This window comes from Neopsephotus bourkii, unplaced genomic scaffold (assembly GCF_033783945.1).
Source record: "Neopsephotus bourkii isolate Nb327-2 ecotype Australia unplaced genomic scaffold, CSIRO-AGI_Nbou_v1 NB_53, whole genome shotgun sequence".
NCBI classification, from domain to species: Eukaryota; Metazoa; Chordata; class Aves; order Psittaciformes; family Psittacidae; genus Neopsephotus; species Neopsephotus bourkii.
The window spans coordinates 14,166,223-14,190,405 of record NW_026900570.1 but is presented as its reverse complement, the minus strand read 5'-3'; the positions used below and the strand labels follow the sequence as shown (position 1 = coordinate 14,190,405).

The 24,183-nt window shown below is 42.9% G+C and overlaps 1 protein-coding gene across 5 annotated transcripts in view; it reads left to right on the top strand.

The window, feature by feature from the left end:
• The first annotated feature begins 10,016 nt into the window (after positions 1-10,016).
• The window catches only part of MLLT10 (MLLT10 histone lysine methyltransferase DOT1L cofactor), a 129,629-nt gene continuing 115,462 nt past the window's right edge, over positions 10,017-24,183 (top strand). For 2 of the 5 annotated variants that reach the window (XM_061351880.1, XM_061351887.1), the window contains exons 1-3: positions 10,017-10,129; positions 10,781-10,949; positions 13,679-13,758. In XM_061351880.1, the coding sequence (XP_061207864.1) occupies positions 10,091-10,129; positions 10,781-10,949; positions 13,679-13,758 (288 nt within the window). In that variant the 5' untranslated portion in view covers positions 10,017-10,090. Of the gene's footprint in view, positions 10,130-10,780; positions 10,950-13,678; positions 13,759-24,183 lie in introns of those variants that run through there. The other 3 variants (XM_061351864.1, XM_061351872.1, XM_061351894.1) reach the window with 3 other exon arrangements.

Here is a 24,183-nt window from a genome sequence, read left to right as displayed (position 1 = left end):
GACTGAACGTTTAACATTTTTCCCCTCCGTTGGAGCCTCGTTACGAAGGACTGGTGGGGGGGACTCGCTTAAACTTTACCTCCGGAGGCTGGGCGGCGGCGGGGATACCGTCGGCGGTGAGAAAGTTGCGGAGCGGTTTAAATAACACCCCCGTCCAGTGCCGGAGACGCCGCCGCCGCGGTGCCCGCTGCGAGCACAACTTGCTGCTTTCATGGCTCTGAACTCACCGGAGGGTCCCCGCGCCCACGGGAGCGCGATCGGGATCAGGGTCGTCCCGGGCGCCGCCGCCGCCGTCCCCGAACCGGGACCTTTGTGTGTGGGGTGTCCCCGGTCAGCCGCGGCGGCTGGGCAGGACGGATCTCCCTGGTAACTGCCGGGGTGGCGGGCGAGGAAGCGCGGAGTAGGTGGGAACGGGGGAAGAGAAAAAAAATTTGCAATTATTTGCAAATCAAATAAATGGCATCAAAGAGCAAAGAGCGGGTGGGGGTGTGGTTGTGTGCAAACAAACACCGCCGGCGCTCGGTCTCCGGGCGCGCAGCCTCGCCGCGAACCGTTACAAAGGGCAGCGGGCAGGTCCGGGCCTCGTCCCGTCCCCCTGGAGCGCTATGCCGCCCGGAGGGGGAACACGCACGCTCGATGTTTACAGCCGGGGCGGGCGGCAGCCACAACTTGCCGTGAGGGAAGCGCGGGAAGCGGCGGGGCCGTGCCGGTCCGGTCCGCGTGGCGGCGGCGGCAAGGCCCGCCTGCCTGCCGAGGCGCCGCCCGCCATTGGCGCGGGCGCGGGGGCTCTCGGCCGCTGACCTTTCACCCCTCCCCCCCGCCCGCCGCTTCCTTTGCCGCCCGACCACTTTCCTTACCCACAATTCCCCGCGCCGGTCGCGCTCGTGCCTTCCGATGCTCGCCCTCCCCCCTGCCTCCCTGGGGAAGCCCGGGGGCGGTGGCGGGAGCTGGGGTCTCCCTGAGGGAGACGCTGAGGGGGGACCGGCCCCCCACTTTTGAACGGGGCGGGAGGTGGCTGGGAGAGCCCGCGTGGCGCTGTTGGAACAGTGGCTGACCGGGCGGAAAGCCTGTGGGAGAGTGCCCTCGGTGTCCATCGCTTGCGAGGGGGACACAGAGCTCCACGGGAAGCCGGGGAAGGGAAGGGTCGTGGTGGGGTCCCCGCGGCTGAGGGGAGTCGAGGCGCCGGGAGAGGGATTTGCGTAAGGGCTGTACCTGCCCGGGTTGGGGGCAGGCGGCGCCGGGAGGAGGAATTGCCTGTTGAATACACGGGCAGGCGTTAATCTCCTGTTTTAAAGTACCTTGTCAGTGGCTTTAAGGAAATCAAACGTGACGTTAATCAAATCGCACAAATGTAAACATGTATAAGTTAAGTCCTAATATTATGCAATTATTTAAATCGAGCCGTGGCTTTTTTCCCAGTGTCGTGTCGTGGGTCCTGCTCCCTTCCTCACTTGCTCTGAGTTTCCTGCGGGATCTCAGTACCTAGTTTTCCCGCTATATGGTGTTTTTAACGTGCCAGCAGGGAATGTGCTGTTTGCTGGACGTCGATTGTAGGCTGTGGAGTAGGCAACACTGTAGACACTGGTCTGTAGCCAGGCCCATCAGGATTAAAGCGCAGTATGCTTTGCATCAATCTGAGCATGAAATCCTCAAGCAGTACCTCACCCTGATCCTGCTTTGGGGTTTTTCTCCCCCGTGGGTATGTGGAGCGGGTGATGCCCTGTGGAAACCCAACGAGGAGGCTCTGGGGATGCATTGAGGCACCTCAGGGGGTGTTTTGCGTGAAGCAACACGTGAAAGACTCATTTACGTGAAGGACTCCACTCTTGTCAGTGAGTCGGGGCTGTGTGAGAGGAGCCAGTGGGAGCCTGGTGCCTGGGCAGGACTAGCTAGGGCCGGGACCCCTACATAGCTACGGCAGAAGGGGGTGAGGTTGCAGGACCGGAGGGCTTCGACGGCAGGCTGTGGGCCAGCCACGAGGCGAGCATAGGGAAACGCAAAGATGGCGGGGGTCCTTGAGGCGTGCCGAGCAGTCGGCCTCTCCCCGTCCTCGTCCTTCTCTCTCCGGGCCCTTCCTATTGCCCGCTCCTGGCGGCTTCCGCGGCGGGGAAAAGGGGATTTGGGGGTCAGGGAGGAGAACAATGCTGAGCCGCCTTTTGTGTGCAGCACCGTCCCCTGAAGGGAAGGAGCGCGCACTGCAGCGCGGGCTGGGGCGCATCTGTAGTGCTGCCTGCTCTCCTGCGGGTAGTGCTCACGGCATGCGAGGGGCCGCCGGGTGCGGGCTGCTGCCGGGAGGTCGGGGGCAGCTGGCGGAGGGCTGAGGGCTCCCATAGGCCGGCCTGCCCGCACCGGCGACCCCGGGATAGGCTCGGAAGCCGGGGCTGGCAGCGGGCCAGCCGGGCAGCCCCTCTCGCCCTGCAGCACTGCTGCTTGCCGTGTGGCGGGAGAGTTTGGGGGCTGAGCGGCTGAGAGCGTAAACCTGTGGGTGCCCTCGGCAGCGCGGCGCTGACCTGGCAGGCTTGCCCCGGGGGATTTCAAGGGTGAGCGAGGGTCTCCCGTCAGCGGGGCGGGCTCCGGGCAGGCTGCCCTAGGTAACATGGAGGAGCCGCAGCGGCCCGGCAACGAGCGGGGTCGGCGCTCGCCGCCCCCTCCCGCGGCTTGGCCGCGGGAAGCGGCGAGAGCAGAGCAGGGCTGGGCAGTGGGGACGGGGGAAGCGCGGCCGGGGCTCCCGCTCCTCCAGGCGCTCCCCATTGTTCCCCGGCGCTTCTTTTCGCGCCGCTTTCCGCCGGCGGGGCTTGCTCGGCCGCAGCGAGGGAAGAGACCCCACCGCCGCTGGGCCCCTTTGGGCTGGTGTGCTCACCCGCAGCAGCAGCAGGTCGGGGGGCTCTGGGAGGAGAACGGGTAAAATAAGTAAAGAGAGGAGTCTTTAGAAGTGCCATCCACTGAGAAAACTCCAGTGAGGCGGTAGCTCACGTGTTACTTGAAAGGTAAAAAAACTCCAAACCCCACTACCGCAGTGGATTTGTACATAAAGTAACATCTGTTTATGGGTGAATTTGTAGAACAGGGCTTCTTAAAGAAATCGGGAGAAACTGCTCCGAACCGCTGAATTTGAAATAATAAATGTAGCCAAAGAGAATTTTGGAAGGAACTCGTCTTAATGGTCTGTTTATAAAAATGAACATTAATTTTATCCTGTTTTCCATGAAAGCACCGTCTATGGGCTTTTTTTCCCTCCAAGTGTTTGTTTGGTGTTTGTTTGAGATTTGTAAAGATTTATTTTATGGGAAAAGTGTTTGTTGTCTCCTCCTCTTCCTCCCGAAAATAATTAGAAATTAAATTGTTTTGGTACGCCATTTCAGACCTGAGCTTTTCTCATGTATTTTCATAGAGGATGAATTGAGTAACTTGATGTTCAAGAAAATTTCCAACAAGTGCCCTTGATCGTTTAGGGAAAACAAACAAACAAAAAAAGTCTTTGCACGTTGTTTCTGGAAGATTACATTAAAACGGGAAGGGGCTCGTGTTTGTGATGAGGGAAGAACAGAAAATCCTTTCTAGGAGAACTGTGATTATTCTTAGCAAGTTATCTTCTAGTGCATGAGAATTTATTTTAAAAGATCAGAAATGATATCTATTATTTTTATTTTTTTATTATTATTAAAATTACCAATAACGTTTTGCATAGATCATGGGTAGCAAGTAAAAAGTTGAAGGATAATGTTTACGGATATCACCTAGTTGAAAATAATTCTGAAGTGACTTTCCTCCCCCCACCCACACTTGGGAAGTTGCATACTCGCAGTCATTGTTTCAGATAATACAGTTTGGGACTTCTCTTTCACTCTTTGTAAACTTGCAGGCTTTTGTGGGACTCTTGCAAATAAAAGCTCAATTCAGTTTAGAAGGTAAAAAGCATCAGCGTTGTTCGAAAGCTGGAGATGCCAGTAATATTTAATAGGAAAACACCACCCTGGTAATAGCTGAAAGCATTAACTTTAAGATCGAGGAAAGAAAGATTTTTTTTTGTTGCTGTTGCTTGGTTTTGTTTTACTTCTCCTACTTGAGTATTCCAGAGATGCATTTTCTCTTGATTGCTGCTTGGCAATTTACAAATTTAGAAAAGCGTCATTCGGAAGGACATTTAATGCTGTTGTATTTACTAAAACAATGTATCACTATTTGAAAACTATCTTATTGAAAGGGAAGATACTAAAAAAAAATAGGGAGAGACCGTGTGTTGCCATTCTTCATTGCTCTTTATTTTGTATCTGTGTGCAATGTATTGACGTATTCCATATATTAAGGTGTTGGTTTTTTTTTCCCACAAAGGAACACTGTTGTTGCTTTTTATGGGGAAGTACCACGATATAAAAATTACCCACATTCCCGACTCTGAAGTACCAGAGTAAGATTGACAAAAAGTGATCTGAGGCTTGCGTGCTTAATTCGACAGGAATGTTAAGCTTCCCAGATACACCCTATGTGGTCAATTTAGACTTTCGCTCGTAGTCAGTTTTAAATGGTCAAAGTCGTACCTAGAGGAAACGTATCTCTGTGTATATAAATATATATATGTGGAATTGAAATTAGATGGTCGCTGGCAGTGGGAACGCAGCTCACTGATCGAAAGATTTTTTTTTTTTTATTGCATTTGGCAACCTCTTTCTTTCAGAGACACAATACAATTAATTAACATATTCTGGGGCGTGTTTCTGAGATTGGGAAGTGGTGGCCCCTTGTTGAGAAGAAAACACTTTAAATAAAAAAGTAACATTGTTTAGTCCAAATGGTACTGGGAAAAGCAGAGTAATATTGCTTATACAGCCCACGGATGCGGTTGATTTACTCCAATTTGCTTTAGCATCTAACAAAACAGCTTTTCCTTTCCCACGCCTGTATTATGTATATGTGTTTTGTTTATACAAATCTACCTAAAATAAGTCTGTATTTAAGATATTTGATGGGAAATTCAGCATGTCATTTCTTGTATTTAATAAGCAACACAGATCCCATTCCTAAATCAAAATCGAATAAATGTGACCCGTGATACCATGCAGCATCACTCTGCTTATCATAACACAACAAACATGAAAAAAGGCTATTAATTTATATGGAATGTTAATTTAGCAAATCCTACATAGACATACGTCTACAGAAGTAATCTGAGGCTTGGTTTTGGTGTGGAGCTATGTAAATGTATTTAATAAAAATCCAATGAATTAATACATAGCTCATAAAAATTCAAACTTTGAAACAAAGTGTTTTTCTCTGGAGAAAAGCCCTGTGTTACATTTAAGTTGCATATAATCTGAATTCCAGAGTTTACTAACCCAGTTTTTCAGGATTTAATACAGCATTAATACTCAATATGGTTTACTAGAAGTTTATTTCAGGTTCTTTTGTATCATACTGTAATTATCATTACTTTGACTTGACTCATATAAAAATGTGGTTAACATTTAAATGCCTTTTTAATGTAGAGAATTATAAATTAGCTGTCACATTTAAATCTTTAACTTCTATCATTTAGGGAATGTTAAATCTTTAAAAGGAAATAATCACTGTGCTTAAAAACATCCAGTGCTAGGATTCCTTTATTTAGAATTTTGGTTTGAGATTATTCATTCAAAGAAAATCCCTTGTTTCATGTTTACTGTAAACCTCAGTCTGAAATTAACATTTAAATGCTAACATTAGTAACAGAAGCAATACTTGAAAACCACCAATTTTGTCCATTGCTGCTAGTTAAGTGGAATTTACCAAAGTTTCCAAAGGTGATAATACAATTAAAAGCAATAAAATGAATACAGTAGTTGGTGGAGTTATTTCCCCCTTTCTTTGCAGTCTAAAGAATTGCAAAATTTGTGATTACGTTTGCACAAAAGAAAATGGTGCAGCATCTAAAGAAGCATGGTGTCCAAGAGATGCGCTGCTATGATGTGTGATGATGGTACCTGTACTTGCATAACATGTAAATACACAGCATGCAAACTCCTGATCAAGAAGTGACTACATGCTAGATGTTGAAACTTTTTAGTTCTTCAGTACAGGGTGTTTGGATGGGTGTTAAGTGCAGATTTGAGCAGTGAATTAAGGAATAGAAGGAAAAAGAACTTTATTCTTTCTCAGTGTAACATAGGAGTAAGCATGTAAAGATACATTAACATGTTTAATATGGGTTCTGTAGATATGCTATATCCTTCATAATTGAACATGGGTAGAAATAATTTGTTGGATCTAAGGCAGCCTGCCGTTTAAACACAGTGCGTGCAAAGGTCAGCACACAAGAGTTGCATTTTATTTTGTGTAAAGTGACCATTTTGCTGCTGCCTTCCCAGAAATGAAGCAAATACTCATGATTAGAAATGTATTTCAGTGTAGATTGTTAATGATTTAAACCCACATAAACAAAAGGCAGACAAGCATCAATGTATTTTAACTGGATAATCAGGAGATATGTTATTCTACCTATTGAGTATCATGAAGTTATTGCCATTTTCCTGTTTTCAGTGGCTTCTGTTTAGCTGCAGTGTGTATCCTTTTCCACATAGGTAAAGATCAAAGCTTTTTCCACAAAGACCCCATCTGAAAATGGAGTAAAAATTGCTATCAGAAATTTGCTTTCTGGAAAGAAGTGAGTCTCCTCACTCTACAGCTTCAAGTCCCAGTATCAGTCCATGTTTTATAATACAGTGTGCATTTTATATGAAGTCCATGCTTTTTCTGTTATTCCTGGAAGACTCTTCTGATGATTATATCCAACTGGTAATGCAGTTTTGTAAATGAAAGACTTTTCCTTGTTCAATGCTTTGTTTTATTCACTGAAGTTACACTATGATTTTGCATTTTTTAGGAAAAAAAAATAATGTGAAATTTAAAGCAAGCATTCCAAAATCTCAGCATTATTGTTGGAATTGATTAATTTGCACTAAAATTTTAAGGTGAAAACCTCTTTATTTTTGTTGATTAAACTAAAGTGCTCTGCACTAATATATGTTAATGTTATCTTAAGTAGTTTCTTAAACTTTTAAAAACAATTTGCATTTGGAGAGTGTAATTTTCTTTCAGTTACACAGTCACTCTATTTGAAAAGGGTATCCACAAAAATATGAAAACATATAATCTTCTTGTATGCTTCCTACAATATAACTTGTTTAGCTCCTAGGTCTTGTAGGTTCCTTTTAAGAGAATTGAATTTTCCCCTTGCATTTAGATTAACAATGAAATTATTCATTCATACTCACTGAATTATATTCCTCTCTAATTGTTTTAATCTCTTATATATCACTATAAAAGGACAAGCTTCTTTTATAAAAAAAGAAAATCGGCCTTCTGTGTCATGTCAGTGCTTATTAAATACTACAATCATAAGAACATATATGCTACAAGATTTTATGTTCTGATTCCATAGCCATTATAGGCTTAGTGTTTGCAGTATTTATTTAGTGGTAATGCATTTCTTCTCCTATTTTGCATTTCAAAGGTCTTCTCTAAATGATTGTTTTACAGAACTATCAAGAGGTTATCTAAATTTTTCCATCAAATATTACACAATACCATAAGGTGGTAGTCATGGAGTTTCTTTCAGTCCATGTACATTCTCTCTATAGAAAGAATTAAGCAGAAATCCATAAAAAGACAACAAATGTTTCATTAAATAATTGAATGGATTAGGCTTGACTGAATTTTCACCAAAGCAAAATTTCAGGCTGTCCAATATGAAGCTGGTGTGGTACATGGTGTGAGATTAAAATATTTTTATTTGAAAACTATACACTAGGTTTTTCACTAATATACTCTTGTTGCCATGGTGCAGCTTTAATCAAGTTGTTGCAAAGTGATTAAGTTTTTCTTTGGTTGTGCTTCTTTATCGAACTAAAAATTGAGCCTTAAAACAGCTAACATTAAAAAAACTTCAACTCACTAAGACAGACACGGGAATTGTACTAGTTGCTCTTCAAAGAAGAAATTTCAGGAAGACCTTCTCAATAAATTAAGAAAAAAAAAAAAGCTGTGAGAAAAATTTACAGTTGTTTGTTTCAATACAAGTTTTACTAAATGTATAAAATCATCCAACAAATTAAAATATATTTGATATATTTGCATTTTTAAAGGGGTATTTATTTTAATTTACAGATTTGCTGCTGTAGTGTGATTATTTTTTTCTTTTTGGTCAGGGTTAACAGAATCATTGAGAATGCTTTTAAAATTAGATGTCATTTTCTTGACAAGAATGAAGAAGGGCTGGGACACTGTTTATCAGCTTCAAATAATTTGTGCTTTTTTAAACCACCAGGATATATCAGTTGCTTTATTTCCTTACAAAATAATTGCTTGCACCTGCAATCTTCAGGGTATTTTTACAAGCTTTAAAAGTAATAAAAAGAGTGTTGTAAGTATGTTTTATAATGTAAATACTTTTATGGTCAAATTTGTGTTCTTCATTGTTGAGATAGGACGTTAGGGTGTGGAGTGGGGTTTTTTTGGAGTGCAGGCTCTTGACCGATTTTACACAAGCTGAAACATACTACATTCCAGTCCCCATGCCTCCATTTTTTAAACGTGCCTTAAAAATTTCTGAAGTCTCAAGGATGTTGGAGCATATGTTTCCAGAGAAATGATTAGAATGTGTCTCAAATGGCTGCGTTAATTGCATATTTGGCTGCCCCCCCCCAACTAGGAAGCTACCTTCATCATTCAGTTTTTGCTTGCCTGCCATTTTTCCTCTAAGTAATTTCACTTTAAACTTGAAAGGAGAGAAAAGAGCTTAACGTAAGATATCCTGCATACAAACTGCAGGCTTGGATGTCTGTAGGGGGTAGGGAGTTGTGCACATCCCACCTCTCTCTTCCACGCAGTTTGTCATACTCCCCTACGCAAGTGCAGATGTTTTATTAGTTAACAATGTATAAAATATAACCTGCATATGTATCGGTCTGGGTAGTGACGTGTCCAGGGATGTACATAATTCAGTAGTGACTTATATGGATACCACCGCATCAACTGAGCTGGCCTTGCAAAATCATTCTGAGAAATACAGTCCACACACAAATTCTGCTTCTTTGCTTCTTAGTATGATAATGAGGATAAATCAATGATATCTTCCTAGCCCCACACCAAATAAATAAATAAATAAGCGCTGGGCCCCGGGGCAAGTGAGAGAGCAGAATTTTGTAAGGCTGTATTTAATTTAATTTCTCTGTGCTCCTAACAATCACCACAATTAGTTCCTTCTGCTACAGGCGTACCTGCTTACAGTGGAGAATTGAATGGCCTGAGATTCTCTTCTCTGCTGACCACCTCAGCTCTCTCTCCCCCAAGTTTTAATATTCCCCCTTCTCTCCCCCCCCCCCCCCGCAATTAAAAGAGACAACAGGATGGTTTTACTATCTGCCCTGCCCAAGTGCTAGAGAGACATATCCACCTCCAAGTAAAAGCAGAGGACAGCTGTGTTGAAGAGCACGCTTAGGTTTGTGTGTTTGTGGCTGCCCTGGTTTTTCTGTTTGCCTTATCCCTACCACTTTTGCTGGTGTGGCAGCAACACCCACGCAGCGCTGCATCCGCACGAGGAGTTTTGGGGGAGAGGGGAAAGAGAGGGATTAATAATGCATTAGTTTTGCAGCTCCATCGAAGGGAAAATAAACAAAATAGTAAAAGTTGCGGTGAGGGCAGGGAAGTGGCATAATAGCGAGAATGCATTAGTGCTGCAGGCACACCGAGGGGACATAAACAGGATAATAAAAGTTGGGAGCGGGAATGCATTAGTCCTGCAGGCACATCAGGGGGAAAATAAACAAGATAGTAAAAATGATTTCTGCGGGGTGGGCGGGAACGGGGCGAGTCCTGCCGCCTTCCTGAAGGGGGCATGAGCACGGTGACATCGCGGGTGGGAGCGGGGCGCATGTCTGCCACCTCCCCGCCCCCCCTACATACACTGAGGAGAGGGGGGGCAGCAATAACCCCAGCTAACGCTCGCCCGGGCTGGAGGGGAAGCGGTTTCGCAGGGGCTGTCCCGCGGCGCGGCGCGGCGCTGCCCGCGTTGTTAGAATTAGGCCGGCCGGGGCTTGGGGGTGGGTGGAAATACGAGATGGCTCGCCCGGGGGACGGAGAGTGGCAGCACGGCGAGGTGGGTGTCCGGGCGGCTGGGCGGGTGGCGGTGGCGCTGCGCGGCCCGGGCTGGGCCCTCAGGTGCTTGTGGCGGGCCGCGCGGAGGCAAGGCAAGGCAAGGCAAGGCGAGGGGCGGGCGGGCCTGGCGGGGCGCCTTGCCGTGCCATGCCGCTGGCTCGCGCACGCTCTCTCGGCGCGACGGTTGGAGCCGGGGTGTGGGGGGAAGGGAGGTGTTCGGGGGAGAGGTAGAGCGCGCGCTCAGCCGCGGCTCACGTTCCATGGGCGGCTCGTGAACCATCGCGAGGAGGGCCCTAGGCCGAGGCCTTCCCCGCGGGGGCGCGCAGTGCGCCTGCGCACTGGCCGTGCTCTCCTGCCTGCCTGCTTGCTTGCCTGCCTGCCTGCCGCGCCGTGTCCTCCTCAGTGTGCCGTCGCCGGGCTGCCCCTGCCTGCCTGCCTGCCTCCGTGACTGACTGACACAGCCTGGCCTCTTGGTCGGGCCGCCGAGAGAAGAGGCTCTCAGGCAGCGGTCATGGGCCCTAAATCATTGCCGTGGCGGCGGTGGCGGCGGCGGCGGCTGAGTGACTGAGGGGAGACACTGCCGGGGGAGGGGGCAGGCAGAGGGTAGAGCGTGTGAGTGTGTGGTGTTGACGACGGTGTTTTTAACCCTTAGATGGTCTCTAGCGAGCCGTTGCTGCTGCCTGTGTCACTGGAGGGCGAGTTCTCCAATAGCATGAAGGAGATGATCGGCGGCTGCTGCGTGTGCTCCGACGAGAGGGGCTGGGCCGAGAACCCGCTTGTCTACTGCGACGGGCACGGCTGCAATGTCGCAGTGCATCAAGGTGAGTGGGTAGGCGAGAGCCAGCTTGCCCGCGCTGGCCTCAAGCCTCGCTACTTCTTGATGGTCTCTGCCCTCTTCGCTTGGGCCTGCTCCCACCTCCCATTCGCTCCCCCTTGGCCGTTTTTCTCCTTTTCTCACCACTTCTTCCCCATCCCCCCCCGCCCCCCAGCTACTTCTTGAAGCGTGTTCGCCTGTCTCTAGGACCACGTGCTTTCTGGTCTGACCTGTCCTGTCATCCTCTATTCTTCCAGCCTGTTTTTCCCCCTCATCTGAGACTTCCTGTATTATGACTTCCTATATTATAGCTATAAGAAAAGAAGATTTCCTTTTCCATTTCCCCACCTTTCCTTTTCCCCTTGTGCCTTTTCTGTGCCTGTGTTTCCTAGCCTGCCTTTGCACTGTTAGCAGCCTTAGCTGCATCAGTCCAGAGACTACCTAAAGCTCCTTCCCTTCTTTGCAGAACTTCTTACTAATCTCTGTTCTGACAGTTGTTGCTGTATTTCTTTCTTCGTATGCTTGAGCCTTCTTGTCCCTGCCTTTCCCAAGTTAGACTAAAAAATTTAAGGGACAGCCAGTAGACGAGGAGGGTTTAGGATTGGAAGAGGGCAGTGTGTAGGAGAGACTTAGCTGTCATGTGATTTCTTCCTCTGCCAGCTTTTCCTTGAATGTCGTTTGGCTGATGCTTCCTGGTAGATGGAGACTTCCTGTTGTGGCTCTGTGGGGGGAGGGTGCTAGTCAGAAAGGCTGATGCAGGATTTGTTTGGATTAGTGGAGACTGGTTGGTTGGTTGGTTTCCAGTTCAGCTCGGGAGCTGGCAAGTTCCCTCTATGTGTGATTGTTTTGTTTCTGTCAGTGGGTTGACCCCTCTTGTGAGAGCAGAGGAAGAAACTGGATTCTGCTGCTTACTTTGTAAGAAAGGATGTTATGATGTCTCTTGCGTTATGGTAGTAGAACTAGGGAATAAGATGGTAGCTCCTCTGTATCAATGCCCAAGCAGGCACACAAGCTCTGTGAATGGCTCTCTGACTCCTTCTAAATGGTGAACAAATTGGAGGAGACAAATTCCTAAATCTGTTTCATTAGTGTGAGTGCCTGGTGCATGTGAAAATACTAATGTGTGTCTCATGCTTGGTCCTGAATTGTGTTGAAGATGATACAGTAACTGTTTCAGGTTTATGCTCCTTTCTAAGCTGTCAAGAATTAGTGATAAATAGTAATAATATAAGGAGATTGGCAAAAGAGTCTAATTATTCTTGTTAATGTTGGATTGAATGCAGAGGGGAGCTGACAGGATCTGTGAAGTTAGTCTGATTTTGAATCAGTTTTCTGTTTCCTTAAGAGCTGAGTAATGTTAACCAGTAAGTTAATTCTGCTGTTGTGGAGTCTTAGGATCTTGGGAAAGAGCACTAAAACATGATTACTTCTAGAAGTCATACCCGAACCAGCTATTACTTTTTCATTATCTTGGGCATCTTTGCTTCTAGAGCCTGACTGATATCATCAATGAAAGAAGTTGATGACAGCAGCAGTTTTGAAGCTGAAATAGCATGAATGACAAATGTCTGTTTGGGGAAGTATTCCTAATATGTAGACATATGCTTCATTAAATTAGAATACTGAGCTTTTTTTTGAAGGTGAGGTACAAATCTGAATTTGAATCTGGCAGGAAGCATGCAAAGTACTGTTCCTTCTAAATCCAGATGTTGTAGAGGTCTTAAGAAAGAAGAACTGTTTTGATTTACTGCATCATTGATGTTTTAAGTTTTGGAGTTTATATGTCATGTGAATGTAAGGTGGTAGAGGAAGTATGTCCACTGCTTTTGTAGTCTTTCTGTCATAAAAGTGCTAGTCCTCATGGTTAAAGCTGGTAGTTCTTATTTGAAGTTCAGACAGCAGTATTAACTGAGAGACTTTATTAATTGCATTTTTTTGGTATTATTATTTTTACTTCAAAGGAAACTTCAAGTGTTAAGTCACAGGCAAGTTGTGGAGGACAAAATCTCCTGTGTTTGAAGAAGCTTTGCGTGATAGCAGAAGTATACACCAAAGGAAGTCCTGGAGCTCAGTAAACAATATCAGAGCACAAATCTGTGGTGGACTGTTATAGGCTGTAGATGTACTCTGTCACGCTTGCAGATACAGAAGTACTTCGCCTCAGCTTTGGTCTTTGCCCAACTTGCGTTGCCTTTGGATGTAATTGCCAGCCCTGTCTCTTAAGTTTCATTCTGTAATTAGCTTCTTACCCTGCACTGTCTCTTGCTAATGTAAATGCGTGATTGCACATTTACAATCTCCCTCTTACTTTCTAAAAAGGAAATCAAAGTCTTTCTCATCTGTGGTTAACATAGGTACAACAAAACCAAGATGTTTTTCCTCATGTTAAAGAACTTTATTGTATGGTAGAAAGGGCTTATCAAGATAGTTTGGTCTGTCAGTACTTGGATAATGTATTAGAAAATTTGACAACTGATCTGTTTAGTCATTATGACTAATGTATGTATATAATAGGAAAAGATTTCATTGACTTTCCTTTGCATACATTTCCAAGTGGAAACTTGCACTTCATTTCTTGTGACATTGCAATAGGATTTAATGTACATTGTAGAGATGTCATTTTGACTTATTGAAATGACATGAGATCAGTTAATACTAAGCTTGTTCTTTAACATTCATATGAATAGTACCGTGGTGCTGCTGGTTTGCTGAAATATTTTGTCTTGTTCAAAACAGCTTGCTATGGAATTGTTCAAGTACCCACTGGACCTTGGTTTTGCAGGAAGTGTGAATCTCAGGAAAGAGCAGCCAGAGTGGTATGTGCTTTGTTTATTAAGTAATGCTGGTTGTTACACTTGTGCGGATAATGTTTACCCAAGTATGCCAGTAGTAGTAGAAAATAGCTTAGCTTTCTGGAATAATTTCATCTAGATGCTATTGAGAAGTGGAAATATGCAACTGCCATGAAGGATTCTGACAGTTTCTGAGGGAGTGTGTGTGTTTGATTGATTTATTTATATTCCCCCTTCAAAGATTATTGTTTTCTTATATATCGTGGGTTTTGTCTAATTTTGTCTGTTTAACACTTACATAGTTAGGTATGGGGAAGAAACAAAATCCGTATCCAGTTTTCTTCTATAGCAACTTTAGATTGCCAGTTTAAAGCTTCACTCTAGGAATGCTTAACCAATAAGTAATGTTCTGAATTTTGAAACTTAATGCTTACTTGGAATGCGATACCTCTAACTGAAGAAACATTTTCTTTCTCCGTCTTTAATTTTTTTTATGGTAAATACTGGGGGTTCAGCTAATCCTTCTGAATAACAACAAAAAACCCCAAAGAGGTTTTTTTTTCCCTTAATTATGTGAGGACTTTTTTGGGTCAGACTTTTATGTTATTAGATCAAGCTGCATTTTTATATAAAGAGAATCACCTTTCTTACTACTTGGCACTTCTTAGTTTGTTTTCCAACAAATGATAAAGTGAGAGTATTTAGAAAAACTGACCTGTTCTTTTGTCTCTGAAAAAAAAATTTCATGTAAAAATGGAAAGAGAAGGTGGTGCAGCATCTTAGGGCAGCATGTAAACTGTTTCTGACTTTCATACCTAAAGACAAATGAAGAGCTTGAGACCAAATTTTCTGTGACTAACAGTGTTTACATGAGCCTTTTGGTGTACCTATTTCCTTTTCTAACATAAATGGTAGGATGACTTAATGTTCTGTGAATTTTTGGCACAGGACTGAAGAATCTTGTTACTTTAGTTTTTCACAGCTTGCCACTGATGTTTCCATAATGCCCTAGTAACCTAGACTTTGTTATTCCTTCTGAAGCAAACCTGTTGGCGGGACTATGGTTTGTTTCTGTGTGCTCTCCAAATGTTTGTCAACAGAAAATCTGAAAAGCAGCCCTTTCTGAAGAAAGGCTGTTTCTTTCTTTTCCTGGGAAGACCATCAGCAATGTAAAGTTTTTTAAGAGTAGCATTTTCTTAATGTCGTTGAGTTTGGTATATACAAATTGACAGCAAAATTTAAAATACAGAAGTGGTGGAGAGATGGAGGCTAGGAGAAGGAGTTTTCTGGCACACGATTGGGAAGTCTCTTTAAGGATTTAGGACATAGTTATGCCTGGCTTCTCCTAACACAAAGAATGAAGGAGAACTGTACTGAGTTCTAAACCAATGTCTTCCTTCATTCTGGTAATTTCTCAAAGAGAATAGCTTTGATAGGCATTATACTGCTTTTCTTTGCTGTTTGAAGAAGGAACAGTGATGAACTTAACTGAATTTTCTGCCTGGTGTATTCCATTCTTGTTTCCACCTAATGGGGTCTGTTTATAGTACAGTTCAACAATTTGATTGCTGATCTTGTTTTGGAAAAAAAAAATCTTTCCTATTTGTAATATAGCATATATCGGTGCAAGTGGTTCTCTGGTGAAACTGGAGGTAGAACAGTTGGTGTTTTAACAACTGCTTGCATGTTAGAGGGTTAGAAACATGGTTGTCTCTGGGGTCTTGGAGAAGCCCTTAGCATTCAGAAACTTAAGCTCTGACTTCAGTATGAAAACTGGAACTTTGCTGTAACCAGTTTATCAGATGCAGAAATTTTAATGCACTTACTTGCAAAAGCAAACCTTCTTATCATCATGGTAGGAGGCTCAAGCTTACTTTTTCTGTTGGCCTTTCTGTCTAGAAACAAAACCAGAATTAAATCAGCCATACTGTGTACTAGTCTTGAAGTCAAGGCTTATTTTTCCCTGCTGATGCTGCCCGTGTTGTGTGGGGTTTTTTGGTGTTTTTTTTTAAGCTGCAGTTACTGGGCAAATAAATCCATTCTGCTAGGAGACAAGAGTTTATTGCTTGCACTAAAGTTAGTCTGGCTTTAACAACTGAAAGAAATAGACTAACTCAGCAGCATGTAACTCAAGTAGGTGGGTCACCAGAGAACTTCACTTAATAGCAGGTTAGAGCAGTTGGCTTCCCATATACTTTCAGCTGTTACACACTGATGTCTGCTGTGTTGCCTTTTGTGTGCTGCTGCTAAGCTGGTGCATTGTTGGTGAAAGCAGTGGTTGACTATTTTTCAGCCACATAAGCCTCCTGGTTGGTTGATTTAGGTGCTTATGATAGTGAGGTGGTAGCCAGTGTCTTGGGTTTTGAATGGTCAGCTGGTAGCTGGAAAACACATTTCCAGGCTTGGCAAATTGTGATGGGTCTTGGCTCTAGCAGGGTCATGCTTTTGTGTGTGTGAAAGAAACAGAGATATTTGTGAACCTGAACTGTTTGGATAATGATCATATCAAGGTGTCTGGTTGTTAATCTGATCTACCTTTTATAATCATGCATGTGTAGTACATGATAAATAGAAGGTTGTAATCCCAGTATGCACTTTTTACAACTGCTGTGTAAGTTTTTTGACTACTGCTTGAAAAGTTACAGTTTTCCCTAAATCAGCTAATTTATCATAGCTGACCTGTGATGGGGTTGGAATGGGAATCTATTCAGGATAGGTGGCAACTGCTCCCAGCTTTGCCTGTGTCAACACCAGCTGTTGTTACCCTGCATAGTGAGCCCTTTTGATGTCTTCAGATGTACCTTGACTTCTGAAGCAGAAGGCAGATACATGTTGAGGTAGGAAAAAGTAGCATTAGGCACAGTGTAAGAATGTATGCATATGGAGTAGAGCATACATAAGGGACTTTGGGCCCTGGCTTGGGAAATGGAATGGAACATACATGTGCAGGGGCTGGCAGTACTGGTATCTGAAAAGAGACTAGAGAAGCTGAATTTAGGAGTTGTAGCACAGTAGTTGTTCAAAAAGACTTCTTTCCCCATCATCGTATTATGTGCCAAACATCTTTTTTGGTTGTTTTATTTTAAGAATGATTTAATTTTAGTATATAGTGGGGTATAGATAGACAGTGTGTTTATGGTTTACTAGAAGCTAGTACTTTTTATGCTTATCATGAAAGAACCGTAATAAGCCATGAGATAGAAATACCAGGCAACACAGATGCATTTAACATTCGCACAAACAGCTAGCTTGGGTGGCTTATTAGCTACATGTAGATGTTGGTCCTTGTGAATTCAGCTTGATTCAGAGAGACCAGCATGGAACTTCAGTGTTGTGGGTTCCAGGAAGTTTTACTTCTTCAGGCACAGCTCAGCTTGTACATGTGAAGTCAGATTGCTTACAGCATTGCAAGTGAATTAATATGCTGTTGATCTGTTTATTGGAATACATATATCATAAGCCTGTCATTGCATCTGGAGGAATCAGTTTGGACTTGGTCAAATTATTCTGATGTTGTAAAGGTGGTGTTTTTTCTACTTGGCATTTCTATATTTTTAATTTTTCTCCTGTGAGGTGGTTTATGAAGTTGAATGCAGAACTGGCCCAGAACTGAGTCGGCACATATGCATGACACTACAGCTTGTCTAATAAGCCACCTGTATTTTAGTCCTGCGGAATGTGTTGAGGGGGCTGTGACTCCCTGTGGAGCTAGCCACATAAGTTTTGAGATAGAATTCATCTGGGTCTCAGCTGAATCTAGCTTAACTGGAGTTTCTGTACTTCCATGTGTTTGTTGGAAATTGGTGCAGAGGCAGAAAGACTCATTCCAGAGTCAGTTTAGGTCATAAGGAGTCAGAGCTGTAGAAATGCAGCTGTGCTGTTTACCTCCAAGCCAGTTCAGGTACATTATGATCTCATAGTGATAGGTTCCTGCTACTAATCCTGCCAGACCTGAGCTGTTCCTGCATCTGCTGCACAGATGATTCACAGTCTGAACGCCTGAGGGTTTTTTTTTTTAATCTTTAATATAACAATGGTTGTACTTCTTTCCCAGGTTCCCTTTTAAAAAAAAGTCTTTCATCACATGTATCTACAGGTTTGTTACTGTAGAGTTGCTCATGAGTTGTATGATGCCTCCAAAATTTAATATCCCACCACCAGCGTTTATGTAGTATAAAATACCTTTAGGTGCAGTATTTCTTGCCTTTTGCTCAGACAGAGGGAGGCAAAGGAGGAGGAAATGGGAATTTAGGCTTTCGGTATGCAGATAGGTTTGTGATCAGAGCTCTGACAGCTCTGGGTCAACCGGCTGCCTGCAAGGGAGTGGGATATCTGTGCTTGTGCTTACAGTCAGTTTTGGCATGGCTGTTCTGTAGCTATCTGTACCTGTAACCTAGAATGTGCATTGATATATATGGTCACAGTATAGGTGAACTGAACTTATTTTTAGAAGAAGAAAACTTGCTATTTTATTTTTTTCTTCAGCATGAAATACTGGCTACCAAATAATTCAGAATAATAATTTATGTGTTCTCTTTGTACATGCCTCTTGAAAGAATTCTTAAAAAAAATTCAAATTCATGTTTTTTTTTTTAAGTGTATTCATAATTTTCTTTAAAGGACATTTTATATAAGAATACTACTACAATTACTTTTAAGAATAATTTAACAGCTAGTAGAAAAAATTGCTTTAGTTCTGAGCATACAGCAGAAAAGTTGACCTATATGATCTTATGTGGCTTTTACACAGCAGAATAGTGAACGTCTAAATAAGAAAAGAAAAAGTGACTTTAAAATACAAATTGCAAGTAGATTTTTTTTTTTAATAAATATGAGATTAAATATGAGAAACTGCCGCTTACTCTCTCTGTTCTGGCCTTCCCCCTGCAAAAAACCCTAACAAAACAAAGCCAACAAAAAAATCCCCAAACCACCTCAATCCACAAAACAATAGCACAGTTATCTCTTTTATGTATAACTATGCAGTCTGGAAGGCAGTGAGTGTTTGTTTCTAGCTAGATAATTGGAGTAAGGAGGCTGCCCAAAGACACATGGGCACTGCATGTTATATTTGGTTTTGTGTGGCAAGGTTTTGGTAGTGGGGATGGCAACAGGGGTGGCTAGAAGCTTCCCCTATAGGAGGAGCTGGCCCCTGATGGAGCCAGTGCCAACCAGCTCCAGGATGGGCCTGCTGCTGGCCAAGTCTGAGCCCATCAGTGACAGCGATAGTGCTTCTGGGATAACATAGTTAAGAAGTGTTTGGGGGGTGAAACCAGTGCAGGAGAAACTGCAGCCAGAGAGAGGAGTGAGAACATGTGAGAGAAATAACCCTTCACCAAGATCGGGCAGAAGGAGGGGTGGAGGTTCTCCAGGCGCCAGAGCAGAGATTCCCCTGCAGCCTCTGGTAAAGACTGTTGAGGCAAGCTGTCCTGCAGCCCGTGGAGAAGGATGGTGGATTGGATCTCCACTTGCAGCCTGGGGAGGACTCCATGCTGGAGCAGATGGGTGCCCAAAAGAGGCTGTGACCCTGTGGGAAACCTGTGCTGGAGTGGGCTCCCTGCAGGACTTGTGACCCTGGGGGTGATCCACACTGGAGCAGTCTGTTCCTCAGGGACTGCACCTGTGGAAAACACCGACGAAGATCTGCAGCCTGTGGGAAGGATTCAGGTTGGGGAAGTTAATGGAAAACAATCTCCCATGGGAGGGACCCCATGCTGGAGCAGGGGAAGAGAGTGAGAAGTCCTCCCCTGAGGAGGAGAGAGTGGCAGAGATGTATGATGAACTGACACAACCCTCATTTGCCATCTCCATGTGCTGCTCAGGGGAAGGAGGTAGAGTTGGGGAGTAAAGTTGAGCCCAGTAAGAAGGGAGGGGTGGGGGGAAGGTGTTTTTAAGATTTATTTTTTTATCATCCTAATCTGTTTGATAATAAATTGAATTAATTTTCCCCAAGTTGTGTCTGTTTTGCCCATGACGGTAATTGCTGAGTGATCTCTCCCAGTCCTTCTCTTGACCCATGAGTCTTTCTTTTCTCTCCCTTGTACAGCTGAGGAAGGGTAGTGGTAGAGCAGCTTTGGTGGGCACCTAGTGTCCAGTCAGGGTCAAGCCACTGTAGTCCTGTTTGGAGCCCAACAGGAGGAGTTTGAGATAAGGATAATGACTGGGAGAGGTAATGGGCAAAATGTGGATTGAAGAGAGCTAGAGAGAGAAGAGTGGAATGATTGTGAAGAGTTCCTGTTCTAATGGTGGTGAAGGTGAAACTTCTTTTATTCTGAAATGCTACTGCTTGCGTGGTATTTCTTGTATGTTGTGTAGATAGGTGCGTGTTGTTTGCTTAGTATTTCATCAGTAGGAGAAAATATTTTCTCCTGTTCTTTTTTTTTTTTTTAATATGTAGTGAGTATAGACCCATAATGTTACTGCACTGTGACTCAGAAGATACCCTAATTGTTTAGGATTGCATAGGGTCTGGTCATCAGGGTTAGGAGTACAAATGGCAGAAGGTGCTGCAGAAGAGCAGTATCGTTTCAGTGCATCCTCCACTCCAGTTGGCTAACTGAACCTGTGCTGTGCATATCAAAGTGGGAGTATTAATGTTATTTCTGATTGTGCTGCCTTCCTTCATTTGTTAAGGTTTTGGGTTGATTTTTTTGTGTACTGCATTTTTCCCTGCTTGTCTACATACTTTCTACTTGGTTTTTAAATACACAGCTGAGTTTATAAATTTAAAGCTCTTAATTACAGCAGAAAAGGTCTGAAAACTTTTTTTTTCCAGTTTTGATCATCTGCTATTTACCTAAATGTACACCTTATTTGTGCAGGAATTTAATTTGCATTATGGATACATGGAGTATTCAGTCTTCGAAACACAGCATTCCATTGCTCAAGTGCTACTTGATGAAAATTTTACGACATAGTTATCAATATAACATGTACTTTAGTAAATGCTCTGAAGCTTCTGTGGCAAAATTACTAACCAGACTGAGACTAGAACAAAACATTTGCTGTTACAGGAGTTGCTTAATTCTCGTGCAGAAAATGTTTTGTGACAGTTTCATTGCAAGACTGTTAAATCACTGGCAGAAGAAGTCTCTAAAGTAAGCAAGATGCTCCTCAACTGCAAAGAACCTTACTTAAAATGCATACTAGCATTTTATACCTCGGAATTTTTAGGGTACATCTGTGGTATGTTGCAGGAGGACACTGAAGCGAACCATTGCATACTGTGTTTTTCTTCAGCTAGATTGAACTGGGCTGGTAGCATGTGTTCAGCCTGATAACAAAAGCTTGGGTGTTTAGCTGGAAATCCAGCCAAACATTGCAGGTATTTCTAATGGCCTCCTGATGCTTTCCACTGAAGAACACTGTGTGACTCTTAATTTTGTGTATCCTTATAATTTGTTTTCATGCAGCATCTAGCAAGGTTTACTAGTCTTAAATGTGTAGTGAGGTATCTGTGGCTCCAGGCTTCTGAACCTGGAGTAGCCAGGTCTTGGTGCATGCTGTGTTACATTATGTTACAGTGTACTCTGTTATCTCGCTTCTGGTTACCCTGCATGTATTGAGCAAAAGTATGACTGAATGTCACCTGTAGTGCGTACTGACTGCATGGTCTTGGAAGAATGCAGATTTGCATGTTGATTGCTGCTAATCTTCTTGTCATAGTCTTTAAATTTATTATCTTTAGTAGATGTTTTTGACAGAGCTAACTGAATCTGCATATATTTTTGTCTGATGCCTTGGTAAAAAGAAGTAAGTTGAGTCTCTGTAATTTATCTGGGTATAAAACCCGAAATGCTTCAGGTAGTCAGTCTGTTTTTCTTTTACCTGTCAACTGTCTGCTTTAAAAAAAAGTTCTCTCCTTCTCTTGGGACAAATGACTGAATAGAGATGGGGCAGAGATTTGGCAAATTTGTCAGCATCAAGAAATGATTATTTGAAGATGGAGATGACTTAATTTCTTAAGTTGTCAAGTTGCAGAACATAGCACTTTCAAAGAGAAGTTACTGACAGTATGCATTCGTTTGCTCTATTAGTGGTGTCAGCCAGTTGGGGATTCTTGAATGTGGCAGATGATCTTTTGATTCCTGTTGGTTCTTCATTGTGGCTTATAAGTACTGGAGTCTGGTGTGAATCATAGGTTGGAAACATTGGAACTTCACTTTGTTTCAGATACTTTGAAAAAAATTGTCTAATTAACTACTTGCTGACTTATGCTTCAAATACCTGCATGGTTAGAAGCTATCATTTATAGAGCCATCTAGATCAAAATATCAAAGTATTTTGTGGGTTTATAAGTTAGGTCTTAAAATACTACAGGTTGAGACTATAAGGTGTATTGCTCTCCATCTGTAGTTTAGAAACTGCTGAATAAGAAAATGTGGATTTGGTTTTGTAGATAGCAGTGTCTTCATTGGCTGGGCCATGCATTCCTATGGAAGCTTTAGGAGAAGGGGTTATAAAATTCAGCCTTTCTGCTGCACTGAACAAGTGGAAAATGAAGATTTGACCTTGGCAAGTATTATAAAGCATGAGTGTGAAAATTAGAAATACAAGAAATACACTGTAATGGGAATTTTCAAATTACCTAATTGATTGAAGGAAAAAATAAAAAAAATAGTAAAAAGTAGCAAAGTAAAAGGATTTGGTACGAATAGCTAGCCTAAGTTTGGTATGAATAGAGCTTCAGTAATTTCATCAGCATCTGGCACTGCCTGGGAGTTTTATTGGACTTTCTGGAGGCTTCAAGGGCTGAGAGGGTGATCATCTCTGTTTAATCCTATGTTAGCAGTATTGGTTTGCTTCATGGAAGGTAGTTTGAAGGGGTGGATGGAAAAATGAGATGTCACTGGGTTCTGAGAGCTGGGGTAAGTTATTGCCAGCAGATGTAGACATGGTCAGTCTGGTACGCATCCTGTTGCTCGGTCTTTGTACTAACTGCCTGTGAATTTTCATCTATTGATAGAATTTATGCCAAGACCTAAATTTCCAGTATACTGGTTTGCACCATTCTGAAATATCTGTGTTTTTTTTCTTCTTGTAGTCTAATCTTGCAAAAAATGTTTCTTTATAGGTTCTAAGGCACTTGTTCTTCTGCAGATACCATCTCATTAACTGAATTTGAGTTTTCTGTTAAGTATAATCTAGTTTCTGGTGTAATTAGTACACTCTAAGTGTCTTCAGACTGTGTTTTTTCTTTATAGAGGAAGCTACGTTTACATTGGTTAATCAGTACCATATTTGCCTGAATCTAACACAAACTACTCACTAAAATGACCACAAATTTTTTCCAGGTTTATTAGGGGAAAACATAGTTTTTCTTATTTTCAGTGTTCTAATATATGTGTGGGTTTAATTAATTAATTTATTCCCGTCAAAGAAATGGGCCAGAACACTAGGAGGAAGGGGGACATAGAAAGAAAAGTGCGAAGGGAAGATGAGAAAATATAAGACTCCTTCCTCTGGAGATGGTGGAATACCAGTTTCACACTGGGGGATAATGAAAATGAATAGAAAAAATATTTTGAGCTTAAAAAGTAGATTTTAATAAAAAAAAGTGACTAAAGCACTTCAACTACTTACATAGAGGTTGGATGACATATGCGGAGCATTGGCACAAGTGAAACTTAGGTGTGATTTGTGATCAACTTCGTATCCAGAGCTGTTCTCTATTTTGCAGAATTTTTGCATTTTTGACAGCAATAGGTATGTCCATGCCAATGTTAAATTGTTTTGCATTAACTGAAAAAAACCCTCTTGTAGATGTCTTTACCCTTCTAAACCATTTTTTCAAAACATACTAAGACATTTTATATTGTCTGAAGCAATAGCATATAAAAGTACTTAGCATATTCAAAGTCTGTAGGATCAGGAAAGATTGTCTTGGGTATGATACAGAGTATTAGAGGTGATTTCTAAATGTTTCCTTCTCCTAATAGCCAAAGGTGAGATAAAATGGTGTGGGATATTGCTGAAGGTAGGTGAAGCTGTTCCACAGAACCTGGGAGATGAATACCCAGGGGCACAGTCTGCTGTGCTGCAGGCTTCCACAACTACCAGTGAATGGGAGACAAGGTTCTTTGCTCATGGGGGCTGCCAGCTGGAAAGCCATTGATCAGAAACTAGCCATCTGATCAGCTACTTTGCTTACCTTTGTAAACCTGTCCATGTGCTTTGCAGGAGTGTGCTGAGTTCCTGTGTTTTGATATATACAGAAATACCCAGTAACATGGCATGCTGTAAAATAGATGTATTTGCAAGCAAAAGCAGAAATAAGGCAGTAAAATGACTTTTGCTTGACAATTGTCTCTTTCCTCCTAGGTTAATTTTAAGAAAGTTGTAAGAATTTGATGGAGTGTGTAGGGTTTGTTTTCACTAAAATGTGAACTACAACTCACAACAAAAGCAAATGGATTTAACCATTCTACTGTTTGATTAATGATTAACAGG